Genomic DNA, 21,134 nt, shown 5'->3' with positions numbered 1-21,134 from the left:
ACAGACAGTGTCAGGTTGGTGCTGTCATGATCCAGCGTGGATCTGACAAATTAAATGGATAAGTGAACTTTTTTTCCTTTGGCTAGGTGCCAAAGTGATGTGATTGCCCCCGGTGGCTATTAGAATTATTACATGTGGTGTTGTTCATTCTAAGTTGCCCCGGTGGTGGTGAGTGGTAGTGCACTTTAGTTTCTTTGGTTTAGTGCACGTAATTATAAATCAGGTGTGAGGCTCTATAAAAGGGAGCCAGGTGTGTTCAATCACTGTTGGTGATATTGTGTGTTCGTCATTTGGGAAGCAAGCCTGGGTGATGAAGGAGCTGAACATGAGTCCTGCGCAGCCCAGCCAGAGGGGACAAGTGGCAGTTATGTGGTCTGCAAGAAGGGCTGGCATGGCGTGGTGGAGTCACAGTTTATGGTGTCGGCAGGAAGTGCTTGCATGGCTTGGTGGACTGGCGACTATGGAGAGAGTTGCACTCAGCATGCGGGACTTGGTTGCTGATAGCTGGACTCAAGCATGCTTGACTTTTTGGGCAGAAGCTGAACTCATCAATGGGACTATGTTACTGGACTGCTGTAATTGGTGGTGGACTCTGCTCCAAGGCTGCACTATGGTGAAGGATCCAGTTATGGTGATGGATCCGGGTGGAGGAGAAGATGCACACAGGTGGTGGGCTCTGTTGCTAGGAGCGTACGCCACAGAGCAAAGCTAAGTGGTGTTTCCCCTGTATTGTCATTTTCCCTCATGTGTGTTTAGTGCAGTGGTGGGATTAGTTTCCGCATCGACCAATTCCCTAGTGAGGGTTTAGGTTCAGGGTGAGCTAGGGTTTTTAGGTTCCTGTGCGTCTCCCGGTGCGGAACCGGCATAGGGAACGTTAGGAGTGCAGGGTCACTGGCTCAGGGGAGTACAGGAGGTCTCCACTTCCCTATTCCCTATTGCAGGGCCCACCATTGTTAATGTTACCCAGGTTCCCCTTTATTATTTAAATTCACCTTACTGGAGGCGGGGTTTCCAGATTTACGTGTAATATCTAAATTCACCAGTTGGAGGCGGTGTATCCATCTGCACGTTTTATTATTTAAATTCGCCCCACTGGAGGCGGTGTATCCAGGGTCACGCGTGTCATGGGTTCGCCTTGCGGTACTCGCTGCATCCAGACACACATGACCGTGACAGGCGCAGTTATACTGATTAAAATGATACCGGATGAAATCCGTCTTATGGTTGTTCTTTAATCTTTCTTTTCATTTTTTATTTAATGATATGCCCCTGCTCCGGGGCAGCCTGTGTGTGTGTGTGGGTCTTCATGTGGTGCTCTGATTAAGTATTTACCTGTATGGCTTCTGATCCCTCACAGACCTGAGCCCTAGTTTACATAATGAATATTATACACTAGCTGAAGAGCCTGGCGCTGCCCGGGCATAGTAACTAACTGTGGTTAGTTATAGCAAATTATAATTATCCTCCATCCCATAGTCCCGTGCCCATATACCCATCATACATATCCTCCATCCCATAGTCGAGTGCCCATATACCCATTACACATCCTCCATCCCATAGTCCCATGCCCATATACCCATCACACATCCTCCATCCCATAGTCCCATGTCCATATACATATCCTCCATCCCATAAACCCGTGCCCTTATACCCATCATACATATCCGCCATCCCATAGTCCCGTGCCCATATACCCATCATACATATCCTCCATCCCATAGTCCAGTGCCCATATACCCATCACACATCCTCCATCCCATAGTCAACCATTATGACATCATAATGAGCGGCGGGGCTTGCAGCCTATGATGACATCAGCGTCGCCATGGCAACCATTATGACATCATAATGAGGGGCGGGGCTTGATACACGCACACTTTTACCCCATTATGTAGATAGGGGCAAAATTGTTTGGTGAATTGGAACGCGCGGGGTTAAAATTTCGCCTCACGACACTCTCGGGGTCCAGACGTGTGACTGTGCCAAATTTTGTGGCTGTAGCTGCGATGGTGCGGATGCCAATCCCGGACATACACACATACATACATACATACACACACACTTGAGCTTTATACAGTTGTGGCCAAAAGTATTGACACCCCTGCAATTCTGTCAGATAATACTCAGTTTCTTCCTGAAAATGATTGCAAACACAAATTCTTTGGTATTATTATCTTCATTTAATTTGTCTTAAATGAAAAAACACAAAAGAGAATGAAGCAAAAAGCAAAACATTGATCATTTCACACAAAACTCCAAAAATGGGCCAGACAAAAGTATTGGCCCCCTCAGCCTAATACTTGGTTGCACAACCTTTAGCCAAAATAACTGCGACCAACCGCTTCCGGTAACCATCAATGAGTTTCTTACAATGCTCTGCTGGAATTTTAGATCATTCTTCTTTGGCAAACTGCTCCAGGTCCCTGATATTTGAAGGGTGCCTTCTCCAAACTGCCATTTTTAGATCTCTCCACAGGTGTTCTATGGGATTCAGGTCTGGACTCATTGCTGGCCACCTTAGAAGTCTCCAGTGCTTTCTCTCAAACCATTTTCTAGTGCTTTTTGAAGTGTGTTTTGGGTCATTGTCCTGCTGGAAGACCCATGACCTCTGAGGGAGACCCAGCTTTCTCACACTGGGCCCTACATTATGCTGCAAAATTTGTTGGTAGTCTTCAGACTTCATAATGCCATGCACACGGTCAAGCAGTCCAGTGCCAGAGGCAGCAAAGCAACCCCAAAACATCAGGGAACCTCCGCCATGTTTGACTGAAGGGACCGTGTTCTTTTCTTTGAATGCCTCTTTTTTTCTCCTGTGAACTCTATGTTGATGCCTTTGTCCAAAAAGCTCTACTTTTGTCTCATCTGACCAGAGAACATTCTTCCAAAACGTTTTAGGCTTTTTCAGGTAAGTTTTGGCAAATTCCAGCCTGGCTTTTTTATGTCTCGGGGTAAGAAGTGGGGCCTTCCTGGGTCTCCTACCATACAGTCCCTTTTCATTCAGACTCCGACGGATAGTACGGGTTGACACTGTTTTACCCTCGGACTGCAGGGCAGCTTGAACTTGTTTGGATGTTAGTCGAAGTTCTTTATCCAACATCCGCACAATCTTGCGTTGAAATCTCTTGTCAATTTTTCTTTTCTGTCCACATCTAGGGAGGTTAGCCACAGTGCCATGGGCTTTAAACTTCTTGATGACACTGCGCACGGTAGACACAGGAACATTCAGGTCTTTGGAGATGGACTTGTAGCCTTGAAATTGCTCATGCTTCCTCACAATTTGGTTTCTCAAGTCCTCAGACAGTTCTTTGGTCTTCTTTCTTTTCTCCATGCTCAATGTGGTACACACAAGGACACAGGACAGAGGTTGAGTCAACTTTAATCCATGTCAACTGGCTGCAAGTGTGATTTAGTTATTGCCAACACCTGTTAGGTGCCACAGGTAAGTTACAGGTGCTGTTAATTACACAAATTAGAGAAGCATCACATGATTTTTCGAACAGTGCCAATACTTTTGTCCACCCTCTTTTTTATGTTTGGTGTGGAATTATATCCAATTTGGCTTTAGGACAATTCTTTTTGTGTTTTTTCATTTAAGACAAATTAAATGAAGATAGTAATACCAAAGAATTTGTGTTTGCAATAATTTTCAGGAAGAAACTGAGTATTATCTGACAGAATTGCAGGGGTGTCAATACTTTTGGCCACAACTGTATATTAGATATACATATTGGAAAAAAAAACCCTTCTGCAGGCAGGCACCCTTCTGCAGCATAATCGCATGTGTACTGTGTTTATAATTAATATGGTTGAGGTTATTCTGATATTCCCAAAAAGAAAATACATTTGAAAATGGAGCCTACGCAGTAGCAGCTATCAGTGTATATAGAGATGATCCGATAGCTGCTACTGCACAGGCGCAGCAGGCGCCATTTTCAAATGGATTTTTTCTTTTTTGGAACATCAGGGGAACCTCAAACAATTATATACACAGTAGATATGCGATTATGCTGCAGCACAGGTGCCGCAGCTGCCATGCATTTACAGATGCAGAAATGCTGCAGGTGATTGACAGGTCTCTCTATCTTGTGTGCATAGGGAGAAACCTGTCTATCACCTATAACATCACTGGGAAGAGACTACCAGGGGCGGTGTTGGAGACAAAGCTAGTCCAGCTCTGCCCTTGGCCTCTGTTCCCAGTGCCATTGCAGGTGAGGTCTCTCGCTATATGCACATGATCTTTAACCACTTTACGACGTTTGACATATATTTATGTCAAAGGTCATGTCCATGCCTTTGTTGAGGGCTCCAGCAATGAGCCTGTATCTTTTCCCGCACTTGATGGCTGATTTAATCAGCCATCAAGTGCCTTTAACAGCTGCGGATAGAGCAGAGCTCTTCCTGCCACGCTCATCCTGTTAAATCCCGCTGTCAATAACAGAAAGTGAGATTTAACAAACGCCGGCCAGAAAGCATGTCACAAGTCCCTCCCATCAGTGCCCCTGTCATATGATTGCGGGGTGCGGATGGGTTGCCATGACAGCTGGGGGTTTGCAGAAGACCCCTGTGCTTGTCATTGTGTATCTTCTTTGTATCCTGGCTCGGGGCCTGCGTTCATGGGAGATTGTGATATTTGCTTCACATAGCAGTGCTGAAGGAATGTGGGAGTCTAAGGCCATGTTCACACGTTCAGTATTTGGTCAGTATTTTACAGCCGTCTTTGTAACCACAACCAGGAGTGGATGAAAAATACAGAAGTGGTGGCGTGTTACTATTATACTTTTTTCTTCTGATTGTTACACTCCAGATTTTGGCTTACAAACACTGATGTAAAATTCAGACCAAATTGTGAACTTGTGAGTATGGCCTTAACAGCAATCTGTCAGCAGGTTTTGCTACATCATCTGAGAGCAGCCTGATGTAGGCAAAGTTATCCTGATTCCAGCGATGTATCACTTGGCTTACTGGGTGCAGCGGTTCTCACACAATCACAGTTTTTAGATTCAGCATGAAGCAGAGCTAAGAAAGCTAACCCCGCCCACCTCAGGCTCTGTATTTACCAAGTCCATGGACAGTGAGCTGCCTATCACAGGAGGGGGTATGTTGGACCAAGACTCACTCACCAGCTTGTCACAGCAATGAGCAGCTTCTGGTGCTAAAACAATCATTACAAATAAACAATACCACAGAGCTTGATAAGAGGCATCACAGAAATCTGAGTTTTAACCCCTACAGCATGCTGTCTTCAGATTACACAGCAAAAACCTGCTGACAGATTCCATTTAAGTTAAGTTCCCACTTATCATCTACACTGCAGACATCTCACAGTGGAGATGCCACAACGATATTCACATCAGCATTTACCTCTGCGGATATCAATGAATTATGGCTTAAGAAAAATATATTCCAAGGCTTCTCCTATACTTTGCAATGTTAAACACATACAGCACCCGGACAGATGACACACTGATGCTTTCTGTGTGCTGTACATGTATTACACAGACACATAAACTTGTATTGGCCCTTGTCATCTGTGCTGCGGGTAAAAAACGGACTTGTCACCTTGTGGTTTGCACAGAGACACGGTGCTTCCAAACACACTGGCATACTGTACCATAGATTATAACAGGTACGTGAGGTATCCATGAAAATACGGATGCTACACGTACCTGAAACGCGGACATGCCTAACTATGTAATATATACATCCACCACTAAATACACATGAGCGAGTACAATAGTATATATGAGGCCCAGGAACATCAAGCACAGGTCTAATTTAATAAATGTAATCAGACTTGTAAAGGAAGCCTACTAATAAGTGCCAGTAAGAAGAGAGATGAAAACCAGAGTAAAAAAATCCCTAGGATAAATATGTAGACAGGTAATAACAAGCAGTCAATGGAAAATAAAGTCAGAAGGGAACAAGGGACTCACTTCGTGTTTCGCTGGCAAAGCTTCATCTGGAAAAAATAGGTTAAAGCTAAAAAAAATCCATTATCATTGGTTATAAAGTCAGGAAATGCAAAATTCCCAGTGAAATGAAGGGTCCGGGGGCATGTGTTTTTAGGCTACATTTTCTGACATAATTATATGATAAGGGTTTTCTGTGCTTCATCATATACAGTATATATAGATAGGTCTCATGCTGTATAATTCTTAGCTCAAAAGTGTTCTCTTAGGAATCTAAAACAGCTTATATCTGTACATCTTATGACTTTTGAAGTGTTTTGCTGTCATGTCTGTCAATGCCTGCTGGCACCAGTAACAAATGTTTTGTCCTTAGCTGTATTAAAAAGCACTGGAAATGAAAGCAAATCCAAGCACATATTATAGGCCAGGCTCTGAAAAGGGAAGTTTAACTTCCTCCAAAATTTTCAACTTTCTGCCCACATGGAGCCTTATTGTCTTGTACATAAATAGCTCAAGGAAAATAAAAAGAGCCCAACAAGAAAACGCAAGTTCAGCACTGCTGCACCACCGTTACCTCTGCATTGTGTCAAGAGGTACACATCACACACTTGTATGAAGCGCCCTAACCCTCATGGATCGGGTGCTCAATCCTTAAAAAAGACAAAATGCGAATGCACAAAAGGAGAGAAAAAAGGATGGCACTCGCCGTTCCAATGTAGAAAACTTTATTCAAGGATAAAAATACATCGGCTTGGGAGCAATGTGATGAGTGCAGACAACGACCGCTTCGCGCTCCTGCGCTTCAACGGGTCCTAAATTAGTAGACATGTGGGAAATGTTATTTATTAACTGTTTTCTGTGATACCACTCTCCGAACAAGGGTACAAAAATTAAAAGTTTGAAAATTGCAAAATTTTCATAATTTTTGCCAAATTTCCTTTTTTTCATAAATAAACGCAAATTATATCGAAGAAATTTTACCACTAACATGAAGTACAATGTTAGTGGGATCCGTTGAAGCGTTCCAGAGCTATAACCTCATAAAGTGACAGTGGTCCGAATTGTAAAAATTGGCTTGGTTATTAAGTACCAAATTGGCTCTGTCACTAAGGGGTTAAGGTGCATGAATAGTTGCAGGTTTAGACTCTGATTTGTTTAGGTTTATGAATGGATAAAAAAAAGATAAGTACGATAATATGTCTTTTAAACTTTCTCTTCCTTTATTGTTTAGTTACATAGGCAGGATCGCTAAGGCCTCTCTCACACTTCAGTTTTTTGCATCAGTCAAGATCCGCCAAAAGGACAGATAGCGGATCCGTTTTAGTACTGATGCCAACGGATGGCACCCGTCCGTTTTTTTGACGGATCCGACAAATGAAGAATTTTAAATGCCAACGGATGGCACCCGTCCGTTTTTTTGACGGATCTGACAAATGAAGAATTTTAAAGGAATCGCAGCCTGGAAAAGGAGAGAGAAAGAGAGAGAGAGAGAGAGAGAGAGATTTTTTTTTGTCCGGCACCCAGAAAGAATTTTGGGTTAAATGAGTGTCTGGAGGATCCGCCACAGAAAAAAACGTTGCAAGCTCCGTTTTGAAATCTTTGAGGATGGTGACGGACAGGAACTTTTGGCGGATCCGCAAAAAAAACGGATGCAACGGACGGCAATCCGTCACAATCCGCCATTAATGGAAGTCAATGGGGAAAAAAACGGATCCTCAAAAGAAAGTTGCGGATCCGTTTTTTTCAAAACCTGGCGGATTGTGACTGATTGTAAAAAACTGAAGTGTGAAAGAGGCCTAAGCAGAGGCATAGCTAGTGATTCATCACTGGAGGGTAGTGGGAGCAAAACACATCTGATTTGACCTCTAATTTAGGTAACCATATTTACAATTATGGAGGTACTTCCTTTTTATAGTGGGTGCCTGAGTATATGACAATGCATTACTGGATAATATACACATACAAAGACCAAGAACAATATAATCATGATACAGTGACTATCAAGTGATATTTACAATTTCTGCAGACAGTGTAAAGCCCCCGTCACACATAGCGATCTCGCTAGCGAGATCGCTGCTGAGTCACAAGTTTTGTGACGCAACAGCAATCTCACCAGCGAGATCGCTGTGTGTGACACTTCTCAGCGACCGGCCCCCCTGCCGGTTATCACTGATCGTCCTGGAATGGCCAGGACATTTTTTTGATCGCTGGTCTCCCGCTGGCCAGGACGCATCGCTGCGTGTGACAGGCGGGAGACCAGCGATCAGCGAGCATGAGCTGGTAACTAAGGTAAACAGAGGGTTCCTAAGCGGCGCACAGCGCTTAGAAACCCAATGTGTACCTTAGTTAACAGAGCGCTGGAGCAGGGAGCTGGTAACCAAGGTACACATCGGGTTTCTAAGTGCTGCACGCCTCTTAGAAACCCGATGTGTACCTTGGTTACCAGCTCCCTGTACCAGCGCGCTGGTAACTAAGGTACACAGTGGGTAACTAAGCGACGTGCATCGCTTGTTACCCACGTGTCGCTGGTTCTGATCGCTGGTGAAGCTGCCTGTTTGGCAGCTCACCAGCGATCATGTAGCGAGACACCAGCGATCCTGACAAGGTCATATCGTTGTCGGGATCGCTGGTGCGTCGCTATGTGTGACGGGGCCCTAAGAGTACAGATTGCAGTACAGATTTTATATATATATAGTAGTAAAATCCAAATATTAAGTTCTATTTTTCTATTGTATCAAGTACTTATTTCTTGCATTAAAATACAAATTAATTATGTAAAAATCATACAATGTGATATTTTTAGATTCTGTCTCTCACAGTTGAAGTGTATGTACGAAAAAAATTACAGACTTCTCCATTTTTTGTATGTGGGAAAACTTGCAAAATTGGCAGTGTATCAAATACTAATTTTCCCACTGTATATATACTGTATACATAATAAATATAAAAAATAATAATGAGCAATCATATCCCTCACCTGTCCGATGTGAAGGTAAGCCATACTGTCCCACAATGATTAGGATGATTTGGATAGTGGTCACATCAGTGATGTGACTGCTATCTCCGCCAGCTGGGCATAATCGCTCCTGTCAGGGTCCAACACTGAGCTCCCTTGAGAAAGTTTAACGGAGTTCATAGCTGAACCTCGGTTAACTCGATTATGGCACCACTACTTGAGAACTTTCTCAGTGAGCTGTACTGTAAGTGATGTAACCAGGGTTCATCAGGTTTGAACTCCGGTAAACTTTCTCAATGAAGCTCAGCGCTAGACACTGACTGGAGCGATTACGCTCCTGTCAGTGTGTCGGCTGGCAGTGATAGCGGTCGCATCACTGATGTGACCACTATCCAAATCATCCGAATCTTCGTTGGACACTATGGATTATCTTCACAAAGAGAATGGATATGAGGGATATGGTTGTGTATTATTTTTATTTTTGTACAGAGGACATGGGCATAAATGGATTAGGCGTAAGGTGAGCATTTTTGTTGCTTATTACTTTCTGGTTTTTTTTCTTACAGGGGGCAAGGCTTATAGACACCTCTCCTTTACTAACCTGTGGTCTTGATGTCAGTGACCATAAAACAGCTGACATCAACCCCGCAACTATTACCTGACGTCACAGCACCAGGGCAAGTTGGAAGAGCCATGCAATTGGTGCTTCTAGTAGATGCACGTTTTCTGGGGCGACTGCGGTTTGCTATTTTTAGGCTGGGGGGCAATATCCATGACCCCTTATCAGCCTGAGAATACCAGCCCCAGTTGTCTTCTTTAGCTTGGCTGGTAGTGACAAATGGGTACATCCCATGCAGCGGCTTGTCTTGCTATGGTGCTTCATGTTCCTGTTCTTCCTTCCAGATCTGTTGTTGTTGCTGCCTTAGGCTTTCTCTCAGCATCTCATCTTCTGGCGCCATTCTTCTGATGTATTCCTGGATACTCCTTGTTTCATCCATGATGGTGGCTTGGACGCTTATCAAGCCACCCTCCTTTCTGTTGGTATACAATCTTTGGGTGCTAGACTTAGGGTGGAGACCTCCATGCATTGTGAGGAGCTTTCGTGTCTTCACATCTGCAGCTTCCATCTCTTCTTTTGGCCAGAACACTATGCCAGCAGGGTATCTGATAACTGGCAGGGCATATGAATTGATGGCATGGATTTTATTCTTCCCATTGAGCTGGCTCTCAGGACCTGTCTTACCCTTAGATGGTATTTGAATGCTGCTGCTTTGCTTGCCTCCTCATCATGGTTACCGTATCCCTGTGGGATGCCAAGGTACTTGTAGCATGTCTGTACATCTGCTATATGCCCTGTTGGTAATTCCACTCCATCGGTCTTGACTACGTTGCCTCACTTTATTACCAATCGGCCGCACTTCTCCAGTCCGAAGGACATCTCAATGTCTTCATTGTAGATCCTTGTCAGGTGGATCAGTGAATCGATGTCACGTTCGATTTTCACATACAGCTTGATTTCATCCATGTAGAGGAGGTGGCTGATGGTGCTTCCACCCTTGAATTTGCATCCATAGCCAGACTCTGTAATTATCTGACTGAGAGGGTTCAAGCCTATGCAGAACAGCAAAGGGGACAGTGCATCACCTTGTTATATGCCGCATTTGATGGTCACTTGTGCTAGTTGTCTTGAGTTGACTTCCAATGTTGTTCTCCATAGCCCCATTGAATTTCTGAGGAAGGTTCTTAATTTTCTGTTGACATTGTAGAGAGCCAAGCATTCACAGATCCATGTGTGTCGCACTGAGTCATAGGCTTTCCTGTAGTCAATTCAGGCTGTGCTGAGATTGGTCTGTCTGGACCTTGAGTCTTGAGCGACTGCTCTATCTACTTGGAGCTGGTGCTTAGTGCCTCTGGTGTCGGTCCTGATGCCTTTCTGAGCTGGATTCATGTACTGGTTCATATGATTCTGTAGCTTGGTGGCTATGATGCCTGACAGGAGTTTCCATGTTGTTGTGAGGCAGGTTATTGGGCGGTAGTTGGATGGAACTGTTCCTTTATGAGGATCCTTCAAGATCAGCACTGTTCTACCTTGTGTTAGCCAAGCTGGATGGTGGCCTTCTTCTAGCAGTTGGTTCATCTGCTTTGCCATGCGTTCATGTACCACTGTTAATTTCTTTAGCCAGTAGGTGTGGATCATGTCTGGGCCAGGTGCTGTCCAGCTCTTCATGTTCTTGACCCGATGTTGGATGTCTGCTTCTGTAATGGTGATTGGTTCTTTCTCTAGGTGGTTGCTATGTTTCATTCTCCGATCTTGCAGCCACATTGCACTGGTGTTGTGTGTTTTTTCCTTCTCCCATATGTCCCTCCAGTATTGTTTAGTCTCTGCTATTGCTGGAGTTGCTGCCTTTGTGCTATTGTTCTGTAGTTGGGAGTACACTTTGGATGGTTCTTTGGAGAACAGGGCATTTATCTTCTTGGCCTCAGCTTCTCTAGTGTATCTCCCTAGTGTTGCAGCGAATGCTGTGAGCCTTTGCTTAGCAGTCTCTAAGGCTTCAGCTGGGGTCATGTCTTTGTACTTGTCCAGCTTGGTCTTATTCTTGATCTTTACACCTTTCTGTATTTCTGTTAGTTGGCTGACTTCCCTTCGTGTCACCTTGATTTTTGTCTCCACCCTTCTTTTGCTTGGGGGCCCATACTTCTGTTGCTGTTGCTGGTTATATAGCTTAGTTTATTAGTTTGAGTTATAGTGGAGGAAGGTATTGATGCAATTGCTCTATTGGCATCTTCTAGCATACTGTCTGGTGGTGTTTCTTTGCTGAGCCTTGGCAGTCGATCTCTGGTATTGATGGGATTTAGTTTATCTAAGATCTTCTGTTTTAGACCAGCTGCAGTACTCTCTAATTGCAGGAATGGATCAGGATCTTCAGGGAGTTGCATATGTTGTTCTTCCAGGTCTTCATGTGAAATGAATCTGTGCAGTTGATCCATCTCAAGTTGAGATAGTAGCTTTCTCTTTATGATATTGAAACGTTGGGTGACTAGTTGTTTTTCAGTCAGTGGACATGCAGGTCTTATAACCATCCAGAGTTTCCTCATACGCTTCATATATCTTCTCTCATTTGGTCTGCTGTTATAGTAGCATTTCATCAGACCCAGGTTCTCTTGTCTTGTCCATGAATGGTTTGTTCCAGTAGCCCATTTATATATGTATATATACATAAATGTGTATATATACACAGTATATGACTTACTCCTTTTTGACAAAATAATTAACTTTTTCTGTCTTTTCCATCTGTCCCAGACCGCTAGGTAGACTTCTTATTCCCAGCCTGTAAAATCTCCTCATGCTACTGCTACCTCAATGTTGAGCTTGTTACTGCCTTATTTGGCCCTTTTACTGTACCGGCTATGTGGCACAGAAACAGTGCTCACCTTAGTGCCGCACTTAGTAATAATGTCCACCAATGTACCCCTAAATAGCAATAATGCCCCCTTTGTGCCAACTAGATGGAAAAAAATGTCCATTTACAGCTTGTGACTAGAGATGAGCAAACCTGAACTTTAAAGTTAGGTACTTAGTTTCCGGTGCTGAACTCTGAACACGGACTTCTTCCGAAAGTCCGTTTTAATTTTTGGAGTTCCGATGGAAGTCCGGGAGTAGAAAGATAGAGAGAGAGAATTAATTTTCCAGCTCCAAAGTTCAGATCCCCATAGATTTCAATGGGGTTTGGGTTCAAATTCGGGTAAAGTTCTAGTACCTGAACTGAATTTTGGACTAAAGTATGGTCGGGTAGCAGAACTCGAACTTCCACAGGTCCACTCATTTCTACTTGTGACCATTACCTCTGACTTCCAGTCAGTCAGAAGTTGCGGTTGTGGTAATGGTGGCGTGAGAACAGCTGATGTCAGCGGCTAATAAGTATAATACTAGGGTCAGGGAATTTAGATTAGTGGCACCACTCCAGCACTGAAATAAAAATCAAAACTTTGCAGTGTTTTAATACACTTTGTGAGGACCCTGAAAAGTAATAGTGCTCTCTTTTTGCCCCTTAGGAAGTAATATTTCCTGTGTGTTCCTGTGATTGTAATAATACACTCAGCGTGTGGACAGTGACGCAAATTTTGGCATTTTAGCTGTTTACCAAAACATATTCAAGTTATAAATCAATATGGGCATAAGTGCAGACCATAATCTTTTATTTGAGGATATTCACATCCAAATTGGAGAAAGGGTTTAGAAAGCTCTTTAATGTGTAGCTGCCTCATTTTCATGGGACTAAACATAATAAGACAATTATCTCAAGCACTCTTTAATGGGCTGCATAGGCTATTCCCTTGTTAATCCATCATCAATTAAGCAGGTAAAAGTTTGTAGCTGATTAGAGGTGTGCATTTGGGAGCTGTTGCTGTGAACCCACAACATGCAGTCAAAGGAGATCTCAATGTAAGAGAAACAGACTATCATTAGGCTGAAAAAAAGAAATCCATTAGAGAGATAGTAGAAATGTTAGGAGTGGCCAAATCAACAGTTTGGTATATTCTGCAAAAAAAAAAGAATGCACTTGTGAGTTTGGGAACTCAAAAAAGGCCTGAATGTCCACGGAAGATAACAGTGATGGATGATCACAGGATCCTTTCTGTGATGAAGAAAACCCACTTCAGAACATCGACCCAAGTGAAGAATAGGTGTTTCAGTATATAAGACCTGAAAGTCTACTCTTCAATTGCATCTCAGTTCGTTCATTTTAAATCCAAAATAGTGGCATGCAGAGGCCAAATCACGAAGATTTGGTCAGTGTCCAATTACTTCTGGACCTAACTGTATATAACTTGTTCCCGGTGGATCCCAGTAACTTATAATGGTACATTCAGATACCCTTATGGTGCCTGCCATTTTTACAGGAAAAATAGCTCTGTATGCAGTACTAAGGTCTTACACAATCTGCCAAGAACGCTGCTAATGGAACCTACAACACCAATATGAACAGGGTCTTAGTTCCCCAGTAAAAAAAGAACCAAACCACAAATGGTGATAGGCAGATCCCAAAAAGTCCTAGGAGATTACTTTAGCAAATTTTGTTGCTTCACTGGCAAAATTAGATTTATTTCTAGGAAATATAAAGACTGGCAGATGTCATGCTACAAGTAGATGTTGGTGATGGATCCGCCTGTCTATAGCCACAGTTTATTTCTTCTGACTCATAAGGCATTTTGTAAATGCATCAGCCAATAAAGCCTAGTCAGCAGCGCAGGGTTTAACTTTGTTATAGTCAGTATGAGACTTGATATAAGACGGATAGTGGAGAAAATCAGGTTGAGAGTTACATTGCTCTGTCAATAAGAGAGTGCGATTCTAAAACTAGATTACTGACATGTAATACTGACAGATCCTGGACACCTGCTGTGTGTTATGTTCTTCGTCTAGTGGACCTAGCCCAAAATGAGTGGGTAAAGGACTGTAGTGTGCCAGGAACCAGGGCAGCAGACAACAGTTGTTTAGCAGCAGGCAACAGAAGGCATAATTATGAAACAGTATTTTTTAATGACTTCCTTCCTGAAGAGAAACTCAAATTTAAATTTTCATTAAGGATGCAATTAAACAAATAAGTGTCTCCATGTGAATCCAATGATTTTACAAAATAATTATGTAAAGAAAGGTTGGCAGGATTCCTCGTCCATCATGAAATCTTTATTTTCCAGTTTAATCATCACTTACTTAATTTTTGTGAAAACAGTTGATACATAGAAATTGTAGCTAAGCCATTAGGATGAATAATAAGAAATATATATTGTTTTTTTCCCACACAGGATATGCTCTCTTGACCACGGCTGAGCAATTCAAACACAAATCTGACAAAATGCTACAAGGAAACATGTGGATGCTGTCACTGGCAATTGTTACATCAGCAACAGGTAAGTAGAAGGAAATATTCCTAAAATATTCCAGTTTTCACACCAGTCGTGGGAGCATGGCGTCTTCTTCAGCTATTTTACGTACGGTAAGCAGTCACTTCATCGGTATTAGAATATGTGCACATCTTGGAGACACACGCGTGCCCAGTGAGTTTTTGCTACAGGTAGGCTCTTCAGAAAAAGGCCGCCTGTGTTTTTTCTGAAGCATCTCCTTTGGCGTCTTATTTTTGTCATTTTTGAGGCGTCTTTTTTATCTTTAAAGTAAGTCACTTCTTTTAGCTGCTTAGCGGTTATCGAAACTGGAAATGGTTAACAGAAGTTAAAAAAGACAGAACATGTGTACAGTAAGTTTTTACATTGCAGTTCATATGATAATAATAATAATAATAATAAATTTTATTTTTATAGCGCCGACATATTCCGCAGCACTTTACATTTCAGAGGGGATTTGTACAGACTATAGATATTACAGCATAACAGTAATCACATACAGTAGATTATAACAAATACCAAGAGGAATGAGGGCCCTGCTCGCAAGCTTACAGTCTATGAGGAAAAAGGTAGACACGAAAGGTGGGTGGTAACAGTTGCCCTAATTGTATGGACCAGCCATAATGTTAAGTGTGTAACAGTACAGACACAGAGGGCTAATGGATGCATAAAGCATGTGGGAACATGATATGATATGATATGATCATTCTCTATGGATTAGTTCATTCATTTTCAAGTAGAATCTGCCTGCAAAATATGTTGCGAGCCCATGCCCCTAATGGTTGTGGCTTATGTCTTTAAAAGGGAGAAGATACAGATTAGATATTAGAAAAAAAAACTTTTTGACAGTGAGGGTGATCATTGAGTGGAACAGACTGCCACGAGAGGTGGTGAGTTCTCCTTCAATGGAAGACTTCAAACAGAGGCTGGACAGTCTGAGATGGTTTAGTGAATCCTGCATGGAGCAGGGGGTTGGACACAGAGACCCCCAGAGGTTCCTTCCAACTCTAAGATTCTATGGTTCTATGATTCTATTATTCTATGATATTACTGGTGACCTAAATAACATGGTGAGGGGTGGCACTGGAGACATAATGGACACAGGCACTCCTTTTTCAGTTAAAAGCTTGCAGAAGATGTAAGGGCTTTTACTAAGGAGGGCAAAGTGGCTGGCATAGGGGGTCTTGTGGATGTTATGTAAGCATTGTAAGTATCATGAAGTCCTTGTAATGGGTGTAAGGGCCTTGTGGCTGCCATAGGGGATATTGTATCTATCATGCAAGTATGTGGTGTAAAAGTAGGGGAGCCAGCAATATTGGTTTATTGTAAAAATAAGTCACTAGTATGGGGGGACCCTTAAAGGGAATCTGTAAGCAGGGTTATTTCTACCTCATCTGAAAGCAGCATGTTGTAGGCAAAGAGAAGCTATCACTTAGTAGATTGGGTGCAGCCTTTCTGACACAATCAGAGTTTTTAGATTTAGATTTTAGATTTATCAATGTAGCAGAGCTTTGTACATTAAGGACAAGAAAAAAGCGATCAAACTGGCCTGATATAGCAAATGGGGGAGAAAAGTGCATAAGTGTGTCAAAACATCCAAAGACGTAAGGTGCATGCGTGGGTCTTATAGTAAATAAAGTCAAACTGGTATAAAACCACATATAAAAGATGGCAAAACAGACCAATAACCCATAATAATAATAATAAATTTTATTTCTATAGCGCCGACATATTCCGCAGCACTTTACATTTCAGAGGGGACTTGTACAGACGATAGACATTACAGCATAACAATAATCACATAGATCATAACAGATACCAAGAGGAATGAGGGCCCTGCTCGTAAGCTTACAGTCTATGAGGAAAGAGGTAGACACAACAGGTGGGTGGTAACAGTTGCCCTGATTGTATGGACCAGCCATAATGTTAAGTGTTTAACAGTACAGACACAGAGGGCTAATGGAAGCATAAAGCATGTGGGAACATGATGCGGGGAACCTGGTTATGGTAAAACATTTGACTGTGCCACTCAGAGATAGATTAGGTTAATGTGTTGAGGCGGTAGGCCAGTCTGAATAAATGCGTTTTCAGGGCACGCTTAAAATTGTGGGGATTGGGGACTAATCGTATTGACCTGGGAAATGCATTCCAAAAAATTGGTGCAGCACGTGTATAGTCTTGGAGACGGGAGTGGGAGGTTCTGATTATTGAGGATGCTAACCTCAGGTCATCAGCAGAACGGAGGGCGCGAGTAGGGTGGTATATTGAAACAAGGGAGGAGATGTAGGGTGGTGCTGAGCCATGGAGAGCTTTGTGGGTGAGGGTAATAAGTCTGTACTGGATTCTGGATTGGATGGGTAGCCAGTGTAATGACTGGCACAAGGTAGAGGCATCGGTGTAACGATTGGCGAGGAATATGATCCTGGCAGCAGCATTCAAGACAGATTGGAGGGGGGAAAGTTTGGAAAGAGGGAGACCGATTAGAAGAGAGTTACAATAGTCCAGACGACAATGAATAAGAGAAACAGTAATAGTTTTTGCGGAGTCAAAGGTAAGAAAAGGTCGAATTCTAGAAATGTTTTTGAGATGCAGATAACAAGAGCGAGCCAGTGATCGGATGAGGGGGGTGAATGAAAGCTCGGAGTCAAGTATGACCCCAAGACAGCGGGCATGTTGCTGGGGAGTAATAGTGGAACCACACACAGAAATGGCAATGTATGGTATAGGTACATTAGTAGAGAGAGGAAATTGTATAATACTGCCATAAATGATGGCAGTATTATACAAGCCTGGGTAACAAAATATGCAACAATATGCAATATAGTTCCTAACAATAGTTAGCCCAACAGCACCACCAGAGCAATATAGTCTAATATAATGTATCGTACTCAGGTAAATGATTGGGGACAACCCAGCACCTACGTCCACCCCAACACGTGTTTTGGTGTTTCCTGACGTGGTTTTATACCAGTTTGACATTATATACTATAAGACCTCCCGCATGCACCTTACATCCTTAGATGTTTTGACACATTTATGCACTTTTCTCCCCCATTTACTTGTTTCTTTTGATGTAAAATTTCAATAAAGTATTTATTATTTTATACTATATCGGACCGGTTTGATCGCTTTTTTCTTGTCCTTTCTATTTTCTCTTTTGCTATTGGTCCTGTATTTGTGCTATACATGAGCACCACAATGATTAGTCCATTATGCATGTATATTCAATGCTTTGCTGAGCTGTTTTCTTTCTATGTACATTGTCTATAGACATTGAGCTGCTTATCACAGACGGGGGCGGAGTCAGATGACTGACCCCACCAGCTAGTCACTGCAATGATAATCACCAGGTGATAACACATTTAATGTAAATAAACAACAGCACACAGCCTGACATGTGACACATCGCTGAATTCTGTGTTTTTACCCCTACTTCATGCTGTCATGAACTAACATTGCAAAAACCTGCTGACAGATTCCCTTTATCAATAGTGCAATGAAGGGGCTGTAGTCCGGGAGGAGCTGCAATACTGGGTAGACCACCCTACTAATTATCCTTAATTACATAAAACTGTCAATCCTTAGGTTTAGGGTGGCCAGAATAAAGCTCCATTTTTAGTATGTGTTTGGCCGTTATGTGTCTGCTGAATCAAATTCAGACTTTTGTTTGAAACCTTATATGGTGTAGAAATGGGTTGAATCGTATAGGAAAAACAATTGAGTCATGGATGCCCTTAAAATAAAGAACGGTGGCATACTTACTTTTGGGCAACCTCCACGTATCTGCCATAGGCTGCTGCGAAAGCAATGTCTGCTCCATTTGGAAGTCACAAGACCGCTGCAGACTGTAATTGGCTGCAGCAGTCGGGTGACTAGAAATGTGCGTCACCAGACAAATATCTGGTGGCATTGTGGTCCTGTGATTTCCGAATGGAGCAGACACCACATCTGGATGTCGGTGCAGCTCCATGAGGCCACCACATTTTTGTTGTAAGACCAATCCTGCCTTAATATTTTTTAGTGACAGGGCAACTTTAATATAATAACTTCTTGCAAGTAACACTTAGATAAATAGTAAGAGAAAGCCAAAGGTCAAAGCCAGGGAGTGGAGAAAAGCTAGTTCTAGTTTCTTGGGCTTTCAAAAGGACAGATTTAATTCCTCAATGTTTTGTATCTGTAAGACTAAATCTACAATCGGTAATAGTTCAGAGGACTTATGAACACAATCAGCAGTGTTCTCAGTATTGGTTGCCATTTCCATCAATCCAGTGATTTTACATAATTAAGATAAATCCCAATATTTGAAGGAAAAATGTAGTTCAATTGCTGCCTTAGAGGGACTGTCCTCTTTGGAAAGTTCCTTTTCATAGATATAATTCATTTTTTTGGGACTAATTTTTCCCTTGTCTGGGGGAAAAAGAAGGTGTCCACTAAGACCGATCACTCCTAGCCAGATCAGAGACCTGTTACGCGGGCATTGTCTACAGGTATGGAATGTATTGCACAGATCTCTCATTAATTACAGGGCCAATGCTCCTCCACCAGTATTTGCTCATCATTAGGAATGCCAGCAGCTACACCCTCTCCTGTACCCCGTGGACTTTCTCCCACAGACTTTTTCAATTCAGACCATGTTCTCTAGTAATACACGCAAAAGCCAATCAACAGGTAAATGTTTAGCTGGATATATTACTGTACTGTGTAGTTGCTATATATACTGCTACTCAGTGCAAAGAAGACAGATATTGACTGCTGCCAGGTACGATCGGGACACATTTCAGATGGACGACGATGAACTGGAAGTTGTTAAGGACTTCAACCTATTCGGATAAATGAAAACTCAAGATGCAGTGACGACTCCAGAAGTCAAGAGTAGAATAGCTAGTGGCAAATCAACAATGAAGTCACTGGAAAAGGTCTTCAAAATCGAGGAACATATCACTGGCGAATAAGATGCATCTCGTACATAGTTTAGTATTTTCTGTAGTAACATGCAGATGTGAATCCTGGACGATAAAGAAACAAGACAGAAGAAGAATCGTTGCCTTCGAAATGTGGTGCTGAAGAAGGATGTTATCGATACAATGGATGGCAAGTAGAACAAACAAATCAATTTTGGAGCATCCCATCTAGTGGCTCTTTTCCTAACTGCACTGTCCCTAGCTTACATATAGTACAAAAATACGGCACAATGAAATATATAGCTAGGCCCTGACCCCCTTACACACACTGCGTGTTTGCCACATGTCAGAGGCTCCATCAGGGCTTCATCTGAAGCCCTGAAAAACAGGATTCGGGTGGTACCACCGATTGGGCCATTGACTTTAATAAGGCAGACGAAGTTTAACGTTTTATTGACTGCACTTTTGCGCCCACCTTAGGAATGTAGATACTGCAAAAACAGAGGCCAGGCAGAGAACAAAGTAACTCAGTCTGCCCCATTAAAATCAATGGCCCTATTGGGTGTTCCTCCTGAATCCTGTTTTTTCAAGGCTTTAGACAGAAGAAGAGCCACTAATGCATGGCAAAAACTCAATGTGAACATGCCCTAAGAGAATTGTTTTTGATGGTGGTAGTCATTGAGACTGAAGGCTTATCACGTTTTTTTTTTACAGATATCTATTACACCTGTACCTGTCAAGGGGCGTCCGACTGCTTGGGGAAGACTTGTGTTGGAAAGATATGTTTTGTGACGGAACAGAAACGAATTGAATCTGGAAACATCGATAGGGTCCGAGGATGTTTTAATAGCAGCATAAATGAGCAATGCAATGTCAAAATTGAGGTTTCAGAAGCTTGGTGCTGCTCTTCCGATTTGTGTAATGAAAATGTCACCATCTTCAAACCTGGTAAACAACCTTTCTTATTATATGGTATCTCAAAACTAATATCACAGGGCATCGCTTGATGATGCTGTAGGTGTGTTTCTGGTAGATGTAGTATTTATAAAAAGCTGCAAATATTTGTAAATCATACACTATGAACTCCATCACCATTTTCAGTCTCTCTACTATGTGTTTCTCTAAAATGACCAAATCTTCCGGAGGCACATGGAAGGTGGTGGCCTGTTTTGCATTGAGGTGCAGGAGCTTCAAGTTACAACTCTAGGAATAAGCATATAAAAAGAATTACCAAGTAGTGACAGTAGTTGTGTCCAGCAAGTTTACACTCTTCACTTCTTAACTACAGTGTTGTCTTCAGATCTTTTCTAATTCCACTTAAAGGGAAGATGCCATCCCCCAAAAATGTTTTCAACAATTGAAAAATAATAAAGTATTATTGTTTTAATTTAAACAAATATTATAATTTCTTTTTCAAACTAAATATAAAACATAATTTAAAAAGGTTTGGAATTTCCACTTTTA

At 42.3% G+C, this 21,134-nt stretch overlaps 1 protein-coding gene across 2 annotated transcripts in view; it reads left to right on the top strand.

Moving 5' to 3' along the window:
* Positions 1-21,134, top strand: part of ACVRL1 (activin A receptor like type 1) — a 149,631-nt gene that overhangs the window by 37,849 nt on the left and 90,648 nt on the right. For both annotated transcript variants that reach the window (XM_073580235.1, XM_073580236.1), the window contains exons 2-3: positions 14,674-14,778; positions 20,385-20,618. In XM_073580235.1, coding sequence (XP_073436336.1) covers positions 14,724-14,778; positions 20,385-20,618 — 289 coding nt within the window. In that variant the 5' untranslated portion in view covers positions 14,674-14,723. The remainder of the gene's footprint in view (positions 1-14,673; positions 14,779-20,384; positions 20,619-21,134) is intronic.

Source organism: Dendrobates tinctorius, unplaced genomic scaffold (assembly GCF_039654945.1).
Source record: "Dendrobates tinctorius isolate UK_male_01 unplaced genomic scaffold, ASM3965494v1 ptg000064l, whole genome shotgun sequence".
Lineage (NCBI taxonomy): Eukaryota > Metazoa > Chordata > Amphibia > Anura > Dendrobatidae > Dendrobates > Dendrobates tinctorius.
The sequence above is the reverse complement of the archived record's forward strand: the minus strand, read 5'-3'. Positions and strand labels throughout refer to the sequence as shown.